At 33.1% G+C, this 25,307-nt stretch overlaps 2 protein-coding genes across 2 annotated transcripts; both read left to right on the forward strand.

Annotated features, from left to right (window-relative positions):
• The first annotated feature begins 1,015 nt into the window (after positions 1 to 1,015).
• LOC114169930 (GTP-binding protein TypA/BipA homolog) lies at positions 1,016 to 17,323 on the forward strand. The gene is made up of 19 exons (XM_028055333.1): positions 1,016 to 1,333; positions 1,441 to 1,515; positions 2,253 to 2,403; positions 4,834 to 4,902; positions 5,009 to 5,181; positions 10,900 to 11,037; positions 11,852 to 11,977; positions 12,402 to 12,500; positions 12,730 to 12,850; positions 12,956 to 13,019; positions 13,734 to 13,788; positions 13,873 to 13,997; positions 14,594 to 14,667; positions 14,947 to 14,996; positions 15,133 to 15,219; positions 15,859 to 15,909; positions 15,985 to 16,068; positions 16,680 to 16,730; positions 16,888 to 17,323. The coding sequence occupies exons 1-19, from the start codon at positions 1,016 to 1,018 to the stop codon at positions 16,969 to 16,971; spliced, it is 1,995 nt and encodes a 664-aa protein (XP_027911134.1). The 3' UTR covers positions 16,972 to 17,323.
• Positions 17,324 to 20,232: 2,909 nt separating this feature from the next.
• Positions 20,233 to 23,657, forward strand: LOC114168151 (ras-related protein RABA1f). The gene is made up of 2 exons (XM_028052886.1): positions 20,233 to 20,704; positions 22,918 to 23,657. Exons 1-2 carry the CDS (start codon positions 20,484 to 20,486, stop codon positions 23,348 to 23,350), a joined length of 654 nt encoding a protein of 217 aa, XP_027908687.1. The 5' UTR covers positions 20,233 to 20,483; the 3' UTR covers positions 23,351 to 23,657.
• The last annotated feature ends 1,650 nt before the right edge of the window (positions 23,658 to 25,307 follow it).

Below are 25,307 nucleotides of genomic sequence, written 5' to 3' on the forward strand. Positions count from 1 at the left end.
TCACAATTGAGCCCTTTTGAAGAACTCTTAGTTTGTTTTAAATTCCTTGCTCCCTAAGCAATTCTTTTGCAAAACAATAGTACTTTTGTGTTATGTTTTATGACATCATGGTGTGCCTAAACTTTCATTCCAAGTATATTATGGATAACTGTAATAGTTAGTACATATATGTTTCATGTCATGTGCTCTTTTATATTATAATTATGTGATGCTTAATTTTAGTAGATTACTCTATTATAAATGGATGTCACACTAACAATTTAAGAAACTACTCTATTATACATGAACTTTTAGAAACTATGATTCTTAAATTATATTATTAGAAGAGTTTAAGAACTTACTTGGATCTATTGCAAAATTCTCTTAATCAATGTTTTTCCTTCTCTTACTTCTCCTTCATGACTTTTTGATGATATAGAATTACCAAATACAAAATCTTCTCCTGTCAAAATCACTTCTCTTATTTTCTTTTTCGTTCTCTTTTGAAACATAATACTCTTTAACTTTTCAGGAGCAACAGTCATATTTTACTTCTAATATTTTAAAAACTTTAATAAAATATTATAATAACTCTATGGAGTGAGAAATGAGAGAATTAATTTAATAATTCTAAAAAAATCCTCATAATTTTAATATATTTATATTCTAATAATCATCACGTTAGAATCTATACATTAATCTTATTCTTTAAATTACATGAATCAAATATTAAATTAATATAATTTAACCATTAAAATGAATAAAATTATTAAAATATTTTTTTTCTTAAAAAATTCTTTGATATTTTTTAATAATAGTATTTAATAATAATTCGTGTTTATTTTAAATTGTAAAAATATAATAAAGGGAGAATAAGTGTTTTCGTTAGTAAATTATTATTAAATAATAAAAAAATAATGCAACTTGTGGTACTTGCTAAACTAAACCTTGGAGTGGTGGTTCCTGTGCTGGAAGTTAGAAGAAGCTAAAACCCTTCCATGGTGTTTTCTGCATCTTCGTAACTCAAACCAAAACCATGGTGGGTCCGATTCTTCGTTCTCTCTGGTCTTCTACCAGAAAATCCTTCACCCCTTCTTCCCCTCCTTTATCACACTCGCGCTTCTTCTCTCGCGCCTTCGCCGCCGCTCCCGCCGTCGACCCCGCCGCCGCAACCAGCGCCTCCTCCATCGACCCCAGCCGCCTCCGCAACGTGGCCGTGATCGCCCATGTAGACCACGGCAAGACAACGCTCATGGACCGCCTCCTCCGCCAGTGCGGCGCCGACATTCCCCACGAGCGCGCCATGGACTCCATCTCGCTAGAGCGCGAGCGCGGCATCACCATTGCCTCTAAGGTCCGCGCCCTAATTTCAATTATCCAACGCCTCGACCACGTTTCCAATCGAATCGGATAGATCGATATGAATTCGAGAATGCTAACGACGTCTGGTTGATTTTTCAGGTTACGTCTGTTACGTGGAAGGAGAACGAGCTGAACATGGTTGATACTCCCGGGCACGCTGATTTTGGTGGCGAGGTGAGGTTTTCAACGGAATATTGTCCCAATTAATCTGGAACTACGTGTAGTTGTCAAGTTCATGTTTTTTTATGGATTTTTTTTTTCATAAACCTTCTAGCAGAAGAAAATGAAAAGAAATAGGCTGTTTGGTACAGTTCTTTAAGCACTTCTAGTGGAGAAAAATAAGAAGGAAAACATGAACCACCATTTCCATAAGCTAGAAGCTAATTTATAGGAACTGTTTCATATAGCTTTTTTAAGTTTTAAATTTTTATCAACTTGTGTATAAGCTAAATTTAGTTTATAGAAAAACTTAGTTCATATTTCTCTTTCTCTTAAAAAGTATATATCAATAAGCTTGTCCACACATGTCCAAAATAAAGTGTGTTCTATAAATTAAAATTAACTTATGCATATACTAACTTGTGAAGGTTTTATGGTATCTGCTTCTTCAAAATAAAAAATGTAAGAGTTAGTTTTATCTTATTGAATATTTATAGGGAAATTCATCCAAACATGTCTTTAGTTCAGCATGTTTGATTGCAAAAATGGAAAGTGCTTCTTTTAATTCAAAACTATTATAACGAGGTGATGATTTGAACAAAGCTTGTCATTGTCACTGAAGATGCCCTTTTGTTTTAAGTTTTCTGCAAATATGAATTTGAAAGTATTGAGCTGTTGTTAATTGGTGGCCTATATGCTGTTGTTGTGCAATCCGGTTGCTCATCTCATTTTTATGATTGGTTGATGTGTAGGTTGAGCGTGTTGTTGGGATGGTGGAGGGAGCAATTTTAGTTGTTGATGCTGGTGAAGGTCCTCTTGCACAAACGAAGTTTGTTCTGGCAAAGGCCTTGAAGTATGGGTTGCGACCTATTCTTCTTTTAAACAAAGTAGACCGTCCTTCAGGTAGTCATCACAGGATTCTCAGCTGTTACTTGAAATATGTTGAAATAATTATTAAATTTATGTTAGAGTAATTATTAAGTCTAAAATAGGGAGTGGTGTGTTGGGAACTACTTCCAGCTGTATTTATAAGTCTAGTGCACTCTATGAGTTGTACTTCGGTATTTAGGGTAGTCTTTTGATCTTTCATCTTCCATTGTATCAGTTTTTATCATTAGAAATAGAAGGTTATGAGAGGGATCTAATAAGACCCTCCAATTGTGTATTATCCTTTTATTTTCACATGGTATCAGAGCAGGTGATTTAAGTTTCTTTCGGTCTTGTTTGTGTTTCTCGCCGGCGGCTGCCGGAGTCAAGTCTTTCAAAGACTCATGTCTGAAGTATCTCAATGTGATCCCGCTCTGGTTTCTGTCTGGTCTGTCCACCGGCACTTGTTGAGCTAGGGTTGTCCGCCGCCATCCGCCACTATTCATCACTGTCTGCAGCTGTCCACTGCCATAAAACACTATCCAAAGCTACCCGCTCCCACTGTTCTCTAAATCGTCGCTGTCTGCCACTGTTCCGCTGCCGTCCGCCACTGTTCGCCGCCGGCTGTCGTCTCTGGCCACCTCAGTTTTCGCCGGCGACCACTTGATCTGGAGTGCCTCTCCGAGCGACAGCCACCCTCACCGGTGCCGAAACCAAACACTCATCCACGCGCCGCCACGCGCCACGTTTTCTCTGCTGCGAACAGGCGCGTGCATTCCACGCGCCGCCTTCTGCTGCTTGGAACGTCACGGCGCCACCTCCATAGTGTTCGTCGGAGCCTCCTTTGTCGGTTCTCACCTTCAAAAATTCATTTCGGTGAAGTCCAGAAGCCACCCTTGTGAAAGTCCCGCTAGGTTTTTTGGTTTTCCTGTACTGTTTAGCATTTCCTCACTGTTTACCAAAGTTAATGGTTGGAGGTTGCTCACGGCGTGAGGGGGAGTCTGTTTATGGTCATTATGTCTTCACGAACTTGCTTCTGCTGCTATGCATATACTGTCTGCCTTGCCAGCCACGCCGTTCAATACATGTATTGTCTATTTGCCATTGTCCACGCTCGATGGTAATCTTATAGTCTGCTACAATGTGTAGCAATCAGCCACTGTTGGGTCTGCTGCAGTTTGTCACACTCAGCCACTGTTGGCCACCATCTGTTCTGATGGCAATCTAGTCTGTCGCAGTTTGTCGCTGTCAGCCACTGCTAGCCACCATCCATTGTTGATGGTAATATTGTCTGGCCGCAGTTTGTTGCTGTCTGCCACTGTTGGCTGCCATTTGTTGATGGTAATCTTGTCTGCCGCAGTCTATCGCTGCTTACCACTGATTGCTGCCAGCCCAAGATCGATGTTTGCTGCCAGCCAAGATTGATGTCCGCTGGCCATTGTCATATGGCAGTGAGTAACCTTCTTTGTCACAGAAACATCTCCAAATATTTTGTGAAGCAAGATGTCTACTTTGCAATTTGTGCTCAAATCGTCTCTACCAGTGGAGTTATGTGGACTTAATTGTTCTTTTGGTTTTGATAGCACACTCTTGAAGTCCATTATAGTCATCCAATTCCTGTAGTTTTTTGGCTGTGTCAAGGTTCCCATATCTATTGTCTCATCTAAGAAAAAAATTGTCAAAGAAGTTTGTACTATGTTTGTCAGATCAAATCAGCTTGCAAATGTGCTGACAGAAGAACTTGGATTGAGTTTATCTATTCCAAGCTTGGGACATACAATATGTATGCTCCAGCTTGAGGGGGAGTGTTGAAATAATTATTAAATTTATGTTAGAGTAATTATTAAGTCTAAAATAGGGAGTGGTGTGTTGGGAACTACTTCCAGCTGTATTTATAAGTCTAGTGCACTCTATGAGTTGTGCCTAGGTATTTAGGGTAGTCTTTTGATCTTTCATCTTCCATTGTATTAGTTTTTATCATTATAAATAGAAGGTTATGAGAGGGATCTAATAAGACCCTCCAATTGTGTATTATCCTTTTATTTTCACAAAATAGAATTGGTTTAATTGCCCAATTGGACACCTTGCTATCAATTTCTTGAATTTCGTCCCCCCTTTATTTTTTTTACTGTGCAATTTTGATCTCCCACTATTTGAATTGTTTAGTTTGGTCCTTTATTAACTTGACATCTGATATCTTATGGAGTTTTTGGCATGGCATTAGAGTGCCGATATACATTAGCATTTATGTAAAAGTATTGGATGTGATTTTTATAAGGGGATCAAAAATTCAGGAAAAAATGGGGGTGCGCAAATTCAAGAAATGGATATGATATGTAGACCTAAAATGCAGTTAAGCTGATAAAATTTATGTTGATGGTTATATATTTCTTATTTGTATCTATTGGGTACTTCGGTAGCTGTAAATTGTGACATAACTCTTGTAATTTTAATTTTTTTATACAGTTACTGAAGAGACATGTGATGAAGTTGAGAGCCTGGTGTTTGATCTATTTGCCAACCTGGGTGCTACAGGTAAAAAAATGGAAATATCTCATAATTATAGTTATTTATACTTGAATGTTATGTAGTCTAAACTCCGTTCTCTGGGATTTGATTATTATTGTACTTGTGTGTATAGAGGAACAACTAGACTTTCCTGTTCTTTATGCTTCTGCTAAAGAAGGATGGGCGTCCACCACATTTACCAAGGATCCTCCTGCAGAGACCAAAAATATGTCACAGTTGCTTGATGCAGTTGTAACACATGTCCCACCACCAAATGCAAACACTGATGCGCCTTTCCAAATGCTGGTTAGTATTTAGAATGTTGATAAATTTTTTTATTTTTATTTTCTAAGGAGTTGCCCTTTTGGGCAGTTATCTTGTTGATTCAGTGTTTCTTTCCTTTTGTTTCCAACACACTTATTTCTTATATCAAGTGCAATTTTTACTGAGGATTCAGATGACTCAATTCTAATTACCATTGCCTATGATGCATGGATGCTATACTAGTATCGGACACAACACATCTTTGATATGTTGATTTGTCTCATCATGAGAAATATATTCAACCATGTTTGGATTATGTATTTGTGCATATATATTATTCACCAAATAAAATAAATGCTATTGTATTCTTTTTAAAAGCCATACTAAACTTGAAAATCGTTACTAAATATTATCCAAATTGGGCATTGGTAAACATAAAATAGAAATAGTAAATTGCTACTATTGCCTACTACCTAGTAATAGGAATAGTATCAATTTATTTCCTTTCTTTAAATGAGACAACTTCCATATTTGGTTCATCAAGAGAGAATGTTGCCACTCAAAGGTTGTCATCAACATCTAAGTCATCCCATCCCATGCATCTCCACTAATGTCCCACAACTTAGTGCTCTCTTGGTCATATTCACTTTTCCTAGCCAAAAGCCGCTAATTAGTATGCACATAAATCAATTCTTCAACTCTTTTGGGATTCAACTTATTTATTTTAATGAATGAATGAATAAATAGGTGCTCCAATTTCTTTCACAACAAGATGATGAGAAAGGTTGCACAAGAAACTTTAATGCTAGCTTTTGAAGGAGAGGGACAAAAGAACCATGCATCACTCATGAAGATTTAGGATCCAATGTCTACCTATCTTTAGTTGAGTCAAAAGAAGCAAAGTAATTTGATTTTGATGAGAAGTCAACCTATTCAAGTGCAACCTTTCTTTTATCCTCACTAGTTGTGAAAAACCTTTTCCAACACTTATTCCTCTCCCTGGAAATCTCTTCATCCTCATGTTGGGGATCCTATTTGAAGTCTTTTGAAGCCATTATTCACTATAATACCTATAAATACAAATTGAGAAAGAAATTATATCATTAAAGTTAGTAATTGTCTAATTATTTACATAAAATATTATTGATAGGATTAATTTACCTAGTAGGATTTAGAGAGTTAGCCATGTAATAGAGAGGAATACAACTTTCAGTCCACCTAGCAATTAGTACATTATAACAACTTCATAGACCAAATGAGGCGTGGGGCTATCTATATCATAAGCTCTAAGCATGTTATAGATAGGCTTTGTCAAAGCTTAGATATATGCAAATTTGTCCCACCATACAATATTCAAAATTAGGTGTTTGACATGTTGAGCCTTGCTCACATCATTCTCTTTATAAGAACTCCATTCTTTGCTAATAACCATGGATTGCAAGGAATGTTTCTAAGATTTAAATCTTCTCATCATCGTTATAAGATGCAAAACATTTATCCGCAACAACAAGCAACAATAAACAAATATGATGTCACATAATAAGGGTTTCATGCAAGGTTGGAAACTGTTAGAAGTGGGCTTTAAGCCTAACTCAACCCCACAAAATCGGCTTGTAAGGTGAGGTTTGCACCTCACTTATATATTGTGAATTGGCCTTATCTCTAGTCGATGTGGAACTTCCGACACACCCCCTCACGCCGAGGTATCTCGTGCATGGGACAAGAAATTAGTGGGTGGTCCGTTAACGGTCCGATATTGGGTGAAACAGAATGTCCAAGAAAGTTCGCTAGGATAGGCTTTAACCTGGTTCTGATACCATGTTAGAAGTGGGCTTTAAGCCTAACTCAACCCCACAAAACCGGCTTGTAAGGTGAGGTTTGCACCTCACTTATATATTGTGAATTGGCCTTATCTCTAGTCGATGTGGAACTTCCAACAGAAACTAACTCATTAGAATAGAACATTCTATCTATGAGAGCTTTGAGATTGTCTTTCTCTTCTAAGTTGAATGCCCTCTCCATACATAAGTTGAATGTTCCTTTATCCAATAAACTAACATAAGTTCATAAAATGATATAATCAACTTGTTGACCATCTTTGAAAAAAACTTGGAATTTTTAAGTTAGAACTAGAAGAATTTGATATTGTTGCCGACATATTTTACGGAGTCATCTAAGTATAAGATGTTTGGCCTCTTATAATTAAATAATATAAGAGGAAAACTAGGATTTAGATTGTTTAGTAGGACTGAATTGTTTTAACAGTTATTAATTATTTTAGCAGTTACTAGTAGGGTAATCGTATCTAAGCAATTATTAGTAAAATAGGAGGAAGGGGGCTTGTTTATACTTATTTATACTTGAAGCATGTGGAGACATTCTTCCAGAATCGACTATCTAATATCACTTTTCAACTTTTCTCCCCTTTTGTGAAGTTCCAAACTTGCTTTTTCCACTTTTCAAAGCTAAACATGGTTAATAATGATGCTTTCAATTTATGAAGACAAGCTACAGTTAAACAAACCGTGGCAAATATCGTCATACTCGGTCTTATCAAGTCTCTTACTTTTGTGAACTTCTTCAACATAGTAATTAACATTGTTCTACCATAAATGTTGGTGATAATCTTTCTTCCCTTCTTGATAGTCAATTGATGGACCTTCAAATTCTTTTCAAAATCTTCAACTATCAAATCAATACAATGTGCAACACATGAAGTCCAATACAATTGCTCCCTTTTTTGCATTAACAAGTCTGCGTTGAAATTTGTAGCATTATCATAGTCACTTGCACTACATTTTCTTCTCCATCAAATTCCACAACATCATCCAACATCTTAAATACTTATTAGTTGTTATTGAAATGTCTGAGATGTCAAGTGCATAAAGAAAAATAGTCCCCTCAGGACTATTCACCTAGAAGTTACAAATAGAATGCCTTTTTTAATCAATTTGATTTATAGTTACTTGGAGTCCCGCTTACTACTACCAACTCTTTATTTTCCTTTAAAACCAAAAACCCTTTGTCCTTCAAGCCCTTCACTTTCTTCAGTCTTTATTAATTATATTTAACTTTCTTTTCTTCAATGAAGCCTCCTTAGCTTCTGCAACTATTTTCATCATCAAAACTTTTATTTCTTCAAAAACAAAAGCATAAGGTTTTGAATCCTCCCTACTTCTAGCAAGATGGCGTTTGAATCTAAACATTCCTACACTCACTATCTTTGAGCAATAATTACATTTCACTTTTCTACCATTGCTATTAATATCTGTCCCGTGTTTCCATCCAATATCTACCCTATTTCTTGGAGCATTTTTACTTCTACTTTTATTAGATTAGGATACACTTGGGTTGGTCTCAATTGAATTTGATCCATTCCTATACATTCTTTAAATTGATCCCTAATTTTAGTTTTCAACTACAATATTAAAAAGCATATTATACAATTATTAAAAAAAGGGAAATTAAAATACCTAATTCCTAATTGTAAAATTCTATTAAAAAAATAATATATATTACCTTTCCTTCTTAAATGCTGCCGTAGAGCCTTCTAGACCCATGAAGGATATTATGAGTTTGTTGTCTTGCCTTTTGGATTCACCAATGCCCCTTCCACCTTTCAATCTCTTATGAATGAGGTGCTAAAGTCGTATTTGATGAAAGTTGTGCTAGTTTTCTATGACAATATTCTGGTTTATAGTAAGGGTGAGGAAGAACATTGGAGGCATTTACGGGCTGTTTTGGCTTTGTTAAAAGGAGAAATCAATTGTTTGCCAATAAGAAAGAATGTACTCTGAGCCAAAATCAGTTGGAGTAATTAGGTCATATCATTCCAGAAAAGGGAGTACTAGGCTTGTGGCTTTCCTCTGCCAAACTCTATTTCATAGGGCGCAAACTAAGTGAGTATATGAGGGAGAATTAAGTGTGGGTTGATATATCGATGGATTTAGTCGAAGGGCTTCCCAAGGTTCAAGGAAAAGATGTCATCTTAGTAGTGGTTGACAAATTGATTAAATACGCGTATTTCCTTGCATTTAGCCACCCTTTTTTACTACAAAGGTGGTTGCCAAAATTTTCTTCATCGAGGTAGTTAAGTTGCACGAGTTTCCCTCTTCTATTGTATCAGGCTTTGACAAAATATTCCTTAGCCACTTTTGGTCATCATTGTTCAAATTTGTCAACACTTCAAGTTTAGCTTTGTTTACCGTCCCCAAACATATGGCCAAACCAAGGTAGTCAACCGAAGCTTAGAGACTTATCTGTGGTATCTCACGGGAACTAAACCTTAGCAATGGCCTAAGTGGTTGAGTTGGGCTGAGTTCTGGTTTAACACTAACTACAACAACTCTCTGAAATCAACTCCTTTCAAAGCATTGTGTGGCCACTGATGACAAGGACCAAATGTTACATGATCTCAAAGGAAATTTGGCACAGCACATAATCAAATGAAGAAGTATGTTGGCCAATCTAGACTACCACTATCCTTAGCTATTTGTGATTAGGTGTATCTCAAATTACAACCATATAGGCTGTGATCATTGGCTCTGAAGAGAAATGAGAAGCGGGTTAACATTTTTTATGGTCCTTATCAGATTACAGAACAAATTGGAGTAGTTGTGTTAGGCCTCTTATAAGTAAATATTAGAGGAGAGTCAGAATCTGGATTTTTTAACAGGACTGAATTGTTTTAAAAGTTATTAATTATTTTAGCAGTTATTGGTAGGGACAAGTGTAACTGCCTCGAAGCAGAATAAAAAAATAGGAGTGGGGGATTGGGGGACAGTTTTTCAGTTTTTTTCTGAAGTGGGTTTCGGAAAGGGAGAAACCAAGCTCTCAACATCTTGGAAGGGAACCTTTGCACTCAATCAATTTTACATTGTTCGTTAGTATATGTAATTCCATATCAGTTCAATTGAATAAAATTCAGTTTTTATTCTCATACCAGTTGGTGTCTATCATAATATTGCCTCTGTTTAAAATAAATAAAATAAATAATAGGAAAGAATGAAAAAAGTAGTCTATAAAGGAAAAAAAAAAAAACTTTAGGAAGAAGACAAAAAAGAAACAAAAAATATACTATGTCAAGCACTCCCTGCAAACACTGACAAGAATAAAAATATTGAACATGAGCACCGCTTCAAATAGTTTTCTGTCCACTTCATATTGTTTTCATGGCTGCACCACATCAAATAATTTTCATTTACTACAATTTTTGATGGAAAATTGAAAGTGACGTTTCATGTGTACAATTTTATCCTTCAAAGTTGTTCTGATAACAAACTTAGTTTATCAATTTCTATTATGTGTATCTGCCCACTCTATTATATTCTCTCAATCTAAAAGAAATTAGAAAATGAATCCTTCAAAACCGTGACTATTTATTCTGATTTTAAAAGCTGTTATGCATATCTGTGCCTGATATTTGCATATCTTTTTTTGTTATTCACACTTCAAATAAGTATTTTAGACGTATCTGTGCTAGATATGTCTTCAACATGGATACGCTGGATTCATGAGCGTGTTAGGGGATTACAGACTATTGTGGACATTACACAGGGTCCTTGTTCATCACTAAGATAATCTACCTTATACAAATAATACGTGTTACAGCTAATTTTAGCCTTGTAGGAGCCCACAGGTTAAAAGCATAATGGCTTTAGAAATCTGTTTCTCTTGTATCCTCTTTGAATTATTTGTTCATGTACTTTTTATATGCATACTTGGGATCAGTGAAATACCATGCTTAATAGTGCTTTTCAGGTTTCAATGATGGAACGTGATTTCTATCTTGGGCGAATTTTGACTGGACGCATATCATCTGGGGTTGTTCGTGTTGGTGACCGGGTTCATGGGCTACGGAATAAAGATTCTGGCGCTGAAAAGATTGAAGATGGAAAGGTTTGTGGGTGTAGAAGCGTGGAATTGCTATTATAGATTGGTACTAATAATATTATTGTTGGTAATCTTCAGCTAATATGTAATTTGTGAAGTTAACCAGTAATTACTCTTTTTTTTCTTTTCGCATTCTATTGCTGTATTTGTAGAACTTGGTGGTGGTATTATTGCATACATTTTAAACGTTTGTGTTATCTGTCATGAGAAAATCTGACATAATGCACTTTTGAATTCCAACAGTATTTATTGTTTAGGAAGAATGTTTTCATTTATTCTTAGTGGGGTGTCTTTTATTGCCAAATATCTAACACATACTTTTTACTGGTTTAGAATAAAGTGCGTAATAAGCAAGTAACCTTTACATTACATATGTCTAATATTTCCATCCAAACATATATTAACATTGAATTTTACGACTAGCAGGGAAATCAACAGTAAATCCATCATTGAAATCAACATTTTACAGTTAGTGTCTGTGAAAAGGTCAATAATTGTCATGCTTAGATATCATTCATGTTCTTAATCAACACTTTATGGAACATAATCTATGATTTTTAAACATGTAGGTAGATATATGTTTTTTTGTTCTTTAGATTTATTGTATGCTCTTGGCAATTAAAAGTCATAGTTATGTTCAAAATGTAGAGAAATCATAAGAACTAAGAAATTCCTTAAAGTACTAATTATTTACAAATGGCTTGAACGGAAGTGTAGTTTTTTTTGTTTTTTTTTGCTAAAAAGTAATAGCTTATATTAGATTATGATATCTTGACCTTCTACTGGAAGCTCCAGTTTTATACGATTTTTCATTTTTTAGGTGGTGAAACTGATGAAAAAGAAGGGTACAAACATGGTTCTAACTGATTGTGCTGGAGCTGGTGATATAATATCAATTGCTGGCCTGTCCAGTCCATCAATAGGCCATACAGTGGCAACTGTGGAGGTATTTAATTTTTCAGTATATACATATGGTTTGGTTCCTTCTTTTTTATGGACATTGATGTCTCCAATACATTTTTTATTTTAAATAGTTATAAGCTAATGAATAGATAAATTTATTTGTATGTTTATAAAAATTATTTGTATTTGATTAATTTTTATAAAATATATTCTCAGCTAACTTAATCTCAGTCTCTGACAATTTAAAGTTAAATTACGAATGTACTTGGATATGTAACTGGGCATTTACTGTTTGTTCAAGTAGTACTTTTTTTTTCCAATAAATTTCCTAACAAAATGGCCATTTGTTTACTGGGTGATATTTTATTAAATTTATATTCAATTCAATATCAACTAAATGTCTTGTATTTCATGAACTTTTCGAGCATGTAATTCATAATTTGAGGAAATGTTTTTTATTATCCCAGATTATGTCTGCTTTACCAACAGTTGAATTGGACCCTCCAACAATTTCTATGACTTTCGGTGTGAATGACTCCCCATTGGCTGGTCGTGACGGCACTCATGTAAGTGGTGTTTGGTGTTTGTCTTACTTTTACTTTCGTTTTCTTCCATCTGTTGCTTGTGTAAAAAGCTTTGGGTATGCTTCACAAGTCCCAACTTCCCAACTCACACCTACCCTTTGTTTTCTTTAAATTAAAGCAGTATTTTCTAGCTTTTGCATAAAAAAATATGATATGCTTGTACTTGTTGGTTACTTTATTGAGTATAGGTTAATGATGAACTTTTCTGTAGTTGACTGGGGGGAGAATTGGTGATCGACTAATGGCTGAAGCTGAAACCAACCTTGCCATTAATGTGCTTCCTGGCTTATCAGAATCGTTTGAAGTTCAGGGAAGAGGAGAGCTACAGCTAGGTTTGTTCCTGTTTCTTTTAAATTGTATGATCCTCTGTTGTGTTTATACAAAAACTCCATGATTTTCTGTGCTTACACAGCTGCTTATGGCATCTTTTTTAACAGGTATTTTGATTGAGAATATGAGACGTGAAGGATTTGAGTTATCTGTCTCTCCACCTAAAGTCATGTGAGTTTCTAAGGACTGAATAAGCTCCAAATTATTCGTCTTGTTATCAGCTTTGACATGATTCGGTCTTGCTTGTCTAGCACTCAATATGGGTGTTGCATGCTATTTAAATATTGAGTAAATGCTGGAAGCTTTGTATTTACTGTATATTTGAAAGAATCAAATACTTAAGTGCTTAGTTATAGAAGTCTAATAATACCGTCTTTGAAATAATTGAGGCCTCAGGAATGGTTTCGAATCTAACAGAAATTTTGCAAAAGATAGAAAAGGATATTATATTAGTAATGTGATAATATGATGTGATACAGAACGCTAATAGTCCCTGTTTGCTATTCTAGGTATTGTACAAGTCCCTGCCACATAACAATGCTAATATGATTCCTGAAACATCAACATTCTAATTTGTATTAGCAAATAATGAAGTTCATGAATAACATCCAAGAAGCATGGAACTTGTGTCTTTTAGCATAGTTGTGAAGGCTGATCTTTTATTTTTGTTTTCCATGCAATCACATTGTATGGATTTTTCTTCTCATCCAATGGATCTTGTAAAAGGTTTACCCATTTAAAATATTTGACCTAGACATTTTTTTGGTACTTTTTAGTGGTTTAATGTTTCTGAATGTGAAGTGATACACTGTACGATGTCTGAGCTCGTGTATCTTTTTATGTTTATGTATACTGGTTTAGTGAACTTTTCTATGGATTTATTAGGTATAAAACTGAAAGTGGTAAAAAGCTTGAGCCCGTAGAAGAAGTTACAATTGAGGTAATAATTCAACTTGCCATTCATCGTATGGTTTTCCAAGAGTTTGAGCTTCTATGTTGTAAAAACTTAATGGATCTATTCCAGGTTAATGATGAGCATGTTGGCTTGGTAATGGAGGCCTTATCTCATAGACGAGCTGAGGTTACTGACATGGGTCCTGTACCTGGAACCGTTGGTCGAACTAGATTGACTTTGACTTGTCCATCAAGGTTAGCTGAGTTATCTTTCTCTCTTGAAGTTATCTTTTTGATCTGTTTTTCACCCAGCCCTTAAATGGTACTAATTTTGGTATTCTATTGTCATAGGTAAAATATATTTGTATTTAGTGGAAATACTATAGATGCATGGTTTTGAAGAAATTGCATTCTCAAGTCTCATGTTTCTTTCTTATTATCCTTCCCTTTGCCATTTCGGGGGAGATGATAACCACTTGTGTTCCTGTTGGCTTTCCAAAATAATCTTGCTCCTGGATGACCATGAAAGAGATAAAGTGGGATGAATCTTTTCAAATATTGGACATCAGTTAAACACACGCTTAATTTTTCTATAATATTTATCTGTCATAAATAGCTTCTGGTATCATGGTTGAATCCAGAAGGCATATCTCACTAATTAATAGTCCTGATTTCTGGTTGCTTCCCTATTGTGGTTGTATCCCAGAGAGTCACTTGAGTAGTTTCTGAAATTCTGTTCATGAACGTTTGTCATCAATGGAGATATAACTGCTTTGGTATGATGGTTCCAGTGATGTCAGATATTATGAAGCATGCAAAAACTTTCATAACTCTTGAATTTGTTTGTTCAGGGGTCTGGTTGGGTACAGGAGTGTGTTCAGCAGTGACACACGTGGAACTGGATTCATGCATCGTGCTTTCCATGGTATCAATTCTCTGCATAAATTAATATCTTTTTCTTTGAACTGGCATGTAATGCTGAGTTTTCAATTTGTTTGCTTTATGTTTTTGCAAATCATGTTATTTAATTGCTTCCACGAGGTTTTACTTATTAAGTGTCAACAGAGCTTATGCTTACTCTCTTATTTTACTAACTCTCCACACTTTGTTTGACCCCCCTTCTTGCAACGGCTTAGTTTGGTATCAGTAGTTTTTTTTAATTATTTTATTTTTTCATAATATGCATGTTATTGTAATGTTGCAGCATATGAACAATTTCGAGGCCCTCTTGGTAATGTCAGGAAAGGAGTACTGGTATGTTTGGCTGCTCATCCTCTACACTTAGTTCCTACTCACACAATATGCATCGTGTTTCGAATCATTAAGCTTGTTTGGGTTGTGTGGTTTTTATTTCCTGTAGTTATCCAATTTTGTTTATTTAATTGAACAGGTGTCCATGGGTTTTGGAACTATCACAGCTCATGCATTGATGAGCTTAGAAGCTCGAGGGATTCTTTTTGTAAATCCTGGAATGGAGGTCAGAATTTGGCATCTTTTTCATGAAATATAATTTATAATTTCTATTTAATGCTAGTTCTTATATTTGTAACTCTGCAGCTAGTGTCTCCGTTACAGTTTTTATTTTTTTAATCTTCCTAGTTCCTCTCAGAAACATAAATTAGTCTTTGTTACCTCTTCGCATAATGTTTTTCCTACTATGGGTTAATGATGTGTTTGCTGTACAAGATGATTTTTTTTTATTTCATTATGATCCAAGATAACTTTCTGATAGCAATCATTTTGTCCATGTGTTTTTCTTGTCTATACTTAGTTACCATTTATCAGAATAGTCAATGCATTGCATTAACTGCACGAGACCATGTACTTAGAAATCTTTTTATTCTTATTCTTTTTTTCATCTAGGGATTTTGAGACTGCTAAAGATAAATTTAGAAGATGATTTTCAAGTAAAATATATTTTTTTCTATCAATCTAGCTATGATTTTTCTTCCCAAAAATTGTGAGTATTTTATGTTAAATTGTGGTTCAATACTTTTGACCTTGCATTGAAGCTTTTAACAACATAACAATGTGCATCTAGCTTTTTTTTTTTTCTTTTATTTCATGCATATGCTATGCTGGCTACAGTACTTCTGACTTTGGTTTTGGTTTTCAGACGTATGATGGAATGATTGTTGGAGAGCATTCACGGGATTCAGATCTTGATGTAAGAAGTATTCTTAGCCCGAATGCTAGTTCTATATCAAAGTTGGTGACTCGCTGACAAATTCTGATATTTCAGGTGAATCCAGTGAGGGCCAAAGAACTTACAAATATACGTGCTGCTACCAAAGATGAGAATGTTAGGTTAACTCCCCCTCGCTTGGTATGTATTTTGCCTGGCAAAATTATGCTGTTACGACTTTCTTATTTTTAGACAATGAGAATTCTAATTCTAATAACTACAAAACCAAGTAGGGTTCATGGTTTCTATTCATTCATGCATATTATCCAGCAATTAGTTTTAGGATTCATCATTTGATTAGATCTAGTTAGGAGTTCACATGCTCTGATATTTTTAAGTATCCTACAATTCCTGCTGGAAGTACAAAATTCAAATTAATCTTTACCTTGCCTGACTGAACTATGAAACTTTTTGTTGTTTGTTGATTGTCAGAGATCATACACAATAATTGCTTTAGATAATCCCTTCATAAGCGCAAAATATTTTCTTAACTTTTGTCACAGTTTTCAAATACGAAAGCTTATGAATAAGCATGGAATAATTTTGATGTCTGATATCGAATGGTGACTATCAGTATTCAATTAACTACGTCCTTTTGGCTTCTTGGATTCCACCATGCATTTATGCTTTAGACTTGGCATCGTCACTTTTAGCCTTATTTAGTATGTAATTGAAAAGTAGTTAGCGGAAAGTCAAGCTATATTGCAATGGTTGTAGCTTGTGTACTTACATCTGATGTGGTGTGGTTGCAGATGACACTTGAAGAAGCCATAGGTTATGTAGCTTCCGATGAGCTTATTGAGGTAAATATCTGCATGCAGTTTATTGTCGTCAAAATTATGTTACTTTTTTGTTTTTTTAAAGTTTTAACGTATATGGTGATATTCATTTGACATCAGTAACTTCTATTGATTGTTCTCACTGTTACATTTCTCGTACGTTTAATTTTTGTTCCTGAAGGTTACACCAAAAGCCATTCGTTTACGCAAGAAATACCTTGATGTTAACAAGCGGAAAGCTATGAGTAAAAGGCCAAAGGAGTGAAAGAGAGGACATAAAGTAAAAGGCCAGAGGAATGAGGAGTTTATCCTCGATTAAATTTTGTAAAATTCAGTGTACGATATAGTCCTTACAAGCAAATTTTTTTTTCTTACCAGGTTCTGCCATAATTAAAGTATTGATTGTATTACAGGTTCCCATGAAAGAAATATTCTTTGATAGTGATAAGTAAGTTAAGTCAATTTTGTATTTTCACAGTAGAGGTTAATAATTGGCCATGGAACAAGTTGCTCATGGTGATGATGCAATATCAAAAACTTTTGTTCAAAAGATTAAACTGTATCTGCTCTGAAAGGGCATTTTATTTGCTCCCCAGTTAATAATGGTTTATTTTTCATGTGGTTGGCTTAATGCCAATGTTTACTATCTTTTTAAGGACATGGTTGGACTAAGAACTTCTAAAAAAGATAGAATGAGATTTTTCTCAAGTTAAAAATCGTTTATGTACAAGTTACTGTCAAGAAGTTTTTGCGTATGGTTTCTTTTTGAAAAATATTTAATGTCTAGAAATGGTCATAATCTACTGTATCTACTTTTACTATGAGACTAAAGTGAACATCTTTCTTGACTTGTGCTTTTCTCTTAGGTTTTGCGGGAGGGTCAAATGCTTCAATGCATTGTGTTATTATAGATTCATTGACCACATAAACGGATATTAAATATAGCAGCAGCCTAGATAGAAATCTCAAAGCCACATTGACTGAATTAAGTTTCTTCATAAATTTACAATTTTCAATTGAGCTTTTATTAGATTTCTATACTTTATTAAGTACTTAAAAAATTTTAATTTTTAATTAAGTTTTTGCTTTTAAAATTATGAAATTACATGTAACAAAATAAAGGAACGAGTAAGATATCATTCATATTATCATTTATTAGTCATATCATCTAATTAATAAAAAAAAATTAAAAATAATAATTTAATCAAAAAATGTAATTTATTCTAATGTTATAGAAATTTAATAAAGACTCAATTAAAAATTTTGAATTTTTTTAAATTTATCAGAGTTTGAAACTTAATTTAATCTAAAATATTATACTATTCATTTAAAATACTTGAGTTATAAAAATTTGTAATATTTAATTAATAAAAGAAACGTGTTCAAAATGTTATCAAATTTTAGACGAATGACTCTAAGTTTCCTTAATATATTTTGGTGGTGGTAACAAAAAATATACTACAACATGAAAATTAAATTGCAAATATATAGTACTTTTTTTATGATATTGGACTCGGTCATAGAGAAAAAAAGGTTTATGTAATACAGAAAGGTAGGTTTCGTATATTAACAATAGTAATTTATGGTTTCTATTAAGTTACATTGTTATTAAGCATTTGATCGGTTTGAGTATAATTATGCTCCTAGAAAAACATTTTAAAAATTTCCAGACAACTTACAATTTTATATATTTTTAATTTATATTTGATTATTATATGCCATATTAATTTTATTTATTTTTAAGTTAAGTTGCTTAAAGAAATAATTTTCTTAAATGATTTTGAAATATCATATGAGAGTAATCTGATAGAGATATTATAGAACTAGTTTTCATGATTTTTTCTATAAATATTTATGAAAGAAAAAAAAATTATGCTATATCTAACGACTAAATTAATTTTAGTTAATAAATTAATTAATTTTTTATTCTTTAAACAATTTTTATAGATAAACTCACCTTGATAGGGACTGGAGTTGTTTTAACATCTCTATTGTATTAACCTAAAATCAAGTTCACTCTTAAATGCAAGTTGGACTAAGAAATTTACTTTAGAAATTACTCTAAACGTATGTTTGAAACAAAATTTTAAAATTTAATTTAAAAATACAACAAATTTTGGAAACAAAAGTGACGTTGAGAAACCAGGATTCACATCAATGAACAGTTAATTATTTATGATGAATGAGCATTGAAGAATCGAATTTAAATTCTAAGCTAACACTCCAACTACATGAGTGAAGTACAGTGAGGCTTTTTATTTATGTCACAAGGCTACCATGATTTCTAGCTCCACCAAATATTACTCTATTTTTGCTTCTAATAATTATATTTGGTAAGCAAAATTTAAATGTTACATTCAATGTTTCACAATTACACTTCTAACCTTATAAATTTCATGACCTATTTTGGGATTGTTTTTGGATTAGTATAAGAAGGATAACAATGATAATAATCACATTTTTCGAATTTAAGAGATAAAGTCAATAAATTATTTATGTAACATATTAAATAATGTATAAGTGATTGTATGCAAGTATTCAGTTTCATTCGCTAAAACTTCGGTGAGTAGTCACATTTTTTACTTGTTTTTCTGTTTTCACCACCATAAAAAGCTTATTTGATTAGTAATCTTCTTCATTATTGCAGTTGATTTTTTCCAAATACAATTATTGTTCCTGAATTACATTGCTTAGATTTTTATTTACACAATAAATCATAAATGAAGATGTACTAAACTAGAAATAGAATTTAGGTTAAAATTATAATCCAAGATGTATTAAACCAATAACAAACTTCATACTAATAATATAGATAAATAACAATTTTCGATCTTTTAATTTTATAATTTTTCTTCTTGAGTTTAGTTTTTATATTTTTTAAAAAATTGTCTAGTTTTCATCTTCACATATATTTGTTTCTTTTACTTCCGTACAAGTGAATTCTAAAGCTAAATTATTCATTTAAGATACTATAAAAATAGTTTAATTAATTCAAATTCATAAAATAAAAAGTTTACAAAAAAGACTGTTAGACCAAATTCATGATTTTTTTTCCCTAAAATCTAGGCATAGAAGTTGTAGTATAAAAGAGTATAAAAGAACCAAAATATGAAGAATTTTAGAAGAACAAAATGATAATTTAACCTAGGTTATTTATAAATAAAATAAAGAATACACGTACTTAAATTTTTTAGTTTTTTTTTTCATAATTACCCTATTAAAAATTATAAATAATAAGTTTACTAAATTTTAAAAGTAATTATCAAAAAGTCATATCATTAATAAAAAAATTGATATTGAATTGTTTTAGTTAACTTTGTATGAGTTAAAAAGCCTTTAAAGTTATATTACATATTATTTAATCATAAATGGATATTTAAATCCTTGAATATTATATTAAATTCCAATTAGTTAAAATAAAGTTAATTTTGAAGGTTTTTCCTTCATTTTCTCACCCCAAAAGAAAAATAAATAAATAATAAGATGTATGGATGAGGGTGAAAAAGGTAAATGAAGCAAAGCCATTTTGATTGTTATGTTTGTTTGATATCATTCATTCCATTCTTTCTTTGAATGCTTCTCCCTCCATACCCTTCTGCCATTACAACATCAACAACATCAACACCATCCTCTTTCTCTCTCTTCTTCATTTCCAATGCTGAAACTTGCAGGGTTCGTAGACACTGACCCAATTGAATTCCCGCAAGAGAATTGAAGAAAAAACCATCAAGTTAGGATCTTTTGAAGGCACGGATCGCGTGAGAAGGAAGAGGGAAAATGGGTGCGTATAGAGCGGACGATGATTACGACTACTTGTTCAAGGTGGTGTTGATCGGAGACTCCGGCGTTGGCAAATCGAACCTCTTGTCTCGATTCACGAAGAACGAATTCAGCTTGGAATCTAAATCCACCATTGGCGTTGAATTCGCCACCCGTAGCATCCACGTCGATGACAAGATCGTAAAGGCGCAAATTTGGGACACCGCGGGCCAAGAAAGGTCACTGCTTTTTCTATTTTTGTCTTTTTAGACGTTTCGAAAGGGTTGGTTTCTTATGATAAACGTAACCAAGATTTTAAACTTTCGTGAAAAAAAAAATGCGTTTTTGTTTAGTGGGTAATTATGTCTCGAATGTGATTGTTCAGATGATTTTGGGATGGAACTATTTCATTTAATCTCATCTCAGATTTCTGTTTTGATTTTTTTTACGGATTTGAACGTGGGGAATGAAAATAAAGAAAGACAGGAAAAGATTGTTTTTCTTTTGCCATAAAAGGTGACGGAGAAATGGATAAATATTGAATTTTTAGTATTTTGTTTTCAATTTAGATTTCTAACTTTTCCTTTTATAATAGTCCTCCCACCCTAGCAAACATAGGGGTATTGTTTGATGATTGGGGCTGCATTGGGTGGACCATAGTTTTGTGGGGGTTTGATTAAAGTTTAATGTGTTTTGTTATTATTCTTTTTTGAATAATGGTGTGTGATTTGATTTGGCAATGATGATTTATGCAGGTAACATGAGATTTTGGTTTTTTGGTGGTTGTGGGGTTCTTGCTTTTGATCTAACTTTTTTTTTTTTTTGTCTTTTTAAGAATGCAAGCATGGGATTACGCATTGAGCTTTTTCTTATAGGATGGAGAATGTTGCTATTTCATGCTTTTTATGGTACTGTGGATGCATGTTCTGAAATTGATGAAAGTCATGAAATTGATGAATCTGAAAAGTAATGAAATGGGTTGAAGATTGTTTTGTTTCCCCTTTGTGTTGGTTTCAAGGTTGCTGGAAGAGGGATATAATTGTTCTGTGGATGAATTATTGAAGAATGGTCCAAAGTCTAGAGTATAAATTTATGTGTGAAATAATGGATGAGTTTGAAAATGTGTATTGCTTCCAGATCCATTGATTCTTACAAAATCTTCATTTCTTTCCTTGATCTGACTCCTTTGAAGGGAGTAACTCATTTCAGAAGATAAAGTAATATTAATTGTTTATCAGGATAATTAAATGTTGATATTATTACCTATGCATGCATAACAAATTATGTGCATGTTATCAACATTGAAATGACTTACTTTACCATTGCTAACATAATAAAAAAAGTCTTCTTTTAGTGGTGTGTCATGTGAGAAAATATGCTGGGAAGATGACAGAACAACTTCACTTCTGAAGTTTGGCTTGCTTTATTTGGTTCATATGTCAGGCACTTTTTTGAAATGAAATGAGGCTAAGATTTTAGTATGTGACTGATTAAAACCAAAATATGACAGTTTCAAATTTTCTGAGAAATATTTAATGAGGGGGAATATGGTAGCTGTGTGAAGTGTACTGTAGGACGAGGATAATTATTTGTATCTGGGAGTGTGATTTAATGTGATTCTTTGGGTAGGTTTTATTTGCCAATGAGAATGGTATACTATACACATGCACAGAATGGTGCAAAACAGTAATAGTGGAAAGGAGCCAGTTTTGGCTGTATTAAATATAGCAACCACCACCAAACTTTGTCTCACAAGATGTAAAGTATGCCAATCCATTTTAGTCCCCAAAAGGTAGAAGTAACTTTGAATTTGGATTCTATGCTAATTTTGTGTGTGTTGTCCTCTACTGTCTATTGTGTCTTTAAAATACACTAATTTTGTTATTTTAAAGTATATTAGAAATCTTTTTAATATATCAAAAAGTAGTGTATTTTAACAGTAGACGACAACACAACAAAACTTCCCAGATGAATGCAAGAACATCAATCACATTGGTCCTTCAAAGAAAATTAATGTGTAGTTCTTCAGTAACGAATAGTTATTAATATGGTCCCTACAACAACATTTGACATTAATTTACTCTTAATTGTAGAAGTTAATATCAATTTAGTCAATTAACAGCAGAAAATGACATCAATCTACCTCTGCAATCTCAGTCTGTATTTGATACCAGTTTTCATGATTGAAAAGGGACTAACATGATGTCAAAATTCATGACTACTATATCTTTTTGAAGGACTAAAACTTAAAAGAAGCTGAAAGCTTCAATGTTTTTCTAATGATCCTTTTTGTAACTTAGCTTTGCTTTGAAGTCTACACTTGCAATGATTTTTGTCTGTGACGTGGTCATTACTCATTACTCATTACATACAAATTATAACTCAATACATCAAGTGTATTCCATCATCATAATGCTGCATATACAAGGTCTCATTCTTGGTATTTCCACAGATATCGTGCAATCACAAGCGCTTATTATCGAGGGGCCGTTGGAGCATTGCTTGTGTATGATGTTACCAGACATGTGACTTTTGAAAACGTGGAGAGATGGTTAAAGGAGCTTCGTGATCACACAGATGCCAACATTGTAATCATGCTGGTAGGGAACAAGGCGGATCTGCGCCACCTACGAGCGGTGGCGACGGACGACGCAAAGGCGTTTGCTGAGCGAGAAAACACATTCTTCATGGAAACATCTGCTCTTGAATCCTTGAATGTTGACAATGCCTTCACAGAAGTTCTGACTCAGATATACCGTGTTGTTAGTAGGAAGACTCTTGAGATTGGAGATGACCCTGCAGCATTGCCTAAGGGCCAGACCATCAATGTTGGCTCCAAAGATGATGTCTCAGCTGTCAAAAAAGCTGGATGCTGCTCTGCATAATTTTTCGCAACCCTTTTGCACCACAATGCTATATCTATTTCTGCATGATTCAACCAACCAAGTGAAAGCTTTTAATACCTGCACTACACTTATCTTCTTCTTTTTTTATGTAATTTCTTCTCCCTCGTATCTTGCCAAGTTTATTGTTTTCTTTTTTCTCTCTTTTCCTTTGATGTAAGCATGGTTTGGTCATAGGAATGATGTCATGTCATATTGCCCTTAGATATACACAGAATTTGCTGTTTTGTATTGAGTGAAAGCTACATCTGGTTCTTAGATTGATTCAGAAGTTGTTACATTCTCATCATTCTTTCTCAAAGTTCCCATTCCACTGGAACAAGAAAAAAACTTTGATAGATAGTTAGTGTTATTCAATCCTGAAAGAGTTATGGCTTGTTCATATGGCAGCATCTCATAACAATTTCACACTTGTAGCTCTGGTTAAGTTTTAGCTATAATAACAATACTAGTCTTTAACTCTTGTTGCCCTTTTTCTTTCTGTTAATTTTTTTTTTTATTATTATTATCTAAACTAGCATAAGGTCAAGGTTAACAAAAAATTTACATCAAAATACATCAGAAGATGGAATAACCAATATATATGAAAAGTACTTCGAAAACATTTGTTTCATTCTTCTCTGACGTCTGTGATGTCTCTCTCATGCAACATCTGGTGTGCATTTTCTTTTTCACTTCTTGCAGATCTCACCAAAATATTCCCCTTGGTCTTTATTAAAAGTAACTTTGTAGAAATTTTATATTATTCTTTTTATAAGACACTTCATGCTTTCAATTATACATTTATTTATTTTGTGTTTATATTTTAGGTATCTATTTCAGAGTTTGTATTTAATGAGGAGATACATAATCGAAATTGTAAATTACTTATTTTTGCTATTCTTACATCACGTATAATTATTATGAGAATTAATATTTTTAATTCAAACAAAGATTAATTTTTTATTAGTAAGGATAAAATAGGTAAGTTAATATCTTTTTTTTTTTAAAAAAAATCTATAAATATTAACATCTTATATTTTTTTAACCACATAGTTAGGTTAATGGTGTCCTATAATAAGGTTTGGAAAAGTAGGGTTTTGCAATTAACTTATGCATTATAGAAATAATGGTATATATCATAATATTTCAAGAACACATTCTCACATTTATTTTCAAATAAATTTTGTCAACAAATAAAATGAATGGGTTGTAAGAGAATAGAAGAGTGGTATGAATAAATTTAGGCGATTTCTTCGACACCTCCGTAATTTTGACCTCCGTCTCCATAATTTTTTCTATTTATAATTTGGAATAGAAGAGTAAATGTATTATATTTCAGATAATACATTTTAAAATACAAAATAAAAAATACATCTTAATTGTATAATTTAAAATATAATTTTGTATTCTATGTATTTCATAATAAAAAAAATGTATTTTAGATTGCATCTGAAATACATAAAGTCATGGAGGTGCAAGAAGAAATATATATATATATATATATATATATATATATATATATATATATATATATATATATATATATATATATATATATATATATATATATGTAGGTGAAAAAAGTTACCATTAAAATATAGAGATAAGGCCAAATGGCAAAGTTTAATCCAATACCACAATGAGATCAATAAATATAAGTCTCGGCAGTTTCTTCTTGCACTCCCATAATTTCAATTTCGATTGTACTTCTATAAACTTTGAAATCTAAAATTTATTCTCTTGTTTAAAATTTTTAGGCTTAATTATTGTTTTAGTCCTCTAATTTGTTAGCAAATTTCAAAATGGTCCTTCTATTATTCGGAGTCTCAATTTAGTCCTCAAGTTTTGAAAAGTGACTCAATTTAGTTCTCTCCGTTTAATTTAAACAAACGCCATTCAAACAGTAGTGAGGTGGCACAATTGTACTGATACGTGTCAACATTTTTAAGAGGCAAGA

Source organism: Vigna unguiculata, chromosome 11, assembly GCF_004118075.2.
Source record: "Vigna unguiculata cultivar IT97K-499-35 chromosome 11, ASM411807v1, whole genome shotgun sequence".
NCBI classification, from domain to species: domain Eukaryota; kingdom Viridiplantae; phylum Streptophyta; class Magnoliopsida; order Fabales; family Fabaceae; genus Vigna; species Vigna unguiculata.

Excerpts from the sequence above, each read along its gene's own strand:
- LOC114169930 (XM_028055333.1), top strand. The coding sequence starts at position 1,016 with ATGGTGGGTCCGATTCTTCGTTCTCTCTGGTCTTCTACCAGAAAATCC. Across the intron at positions 11,038-11,851 it reads AAAAGATTGAAGATGGAAAG|GTGGTGAAACTGATGAAAAA; the intron begins GTTTGTGGGTGT and ends TTCATTTTTTAG. Across the intron at positions 15,220-15,858 it reads TTGTAAATCCTGGAATGGAG|ACGTATGATGGAATGATTGT; the intron begins GTCAGAATTTGG and ends TTTGGTTTTCAG.
- LOC114168151 (XM_028052886.1), top strand. The coding sequence starts at position 20,484 with ATGGGTGCGTATAGAGCGGACGATGATTACGACTACTTGTTCAAGGTG. Across the intron at positions 20,705-22,917 it reads GACACCGCGGGCCAAGAAAG|ATATCGTGCAATCACAAGCG; the intron begins GTCACTGCTTTT and ends GTATTTCCACAG.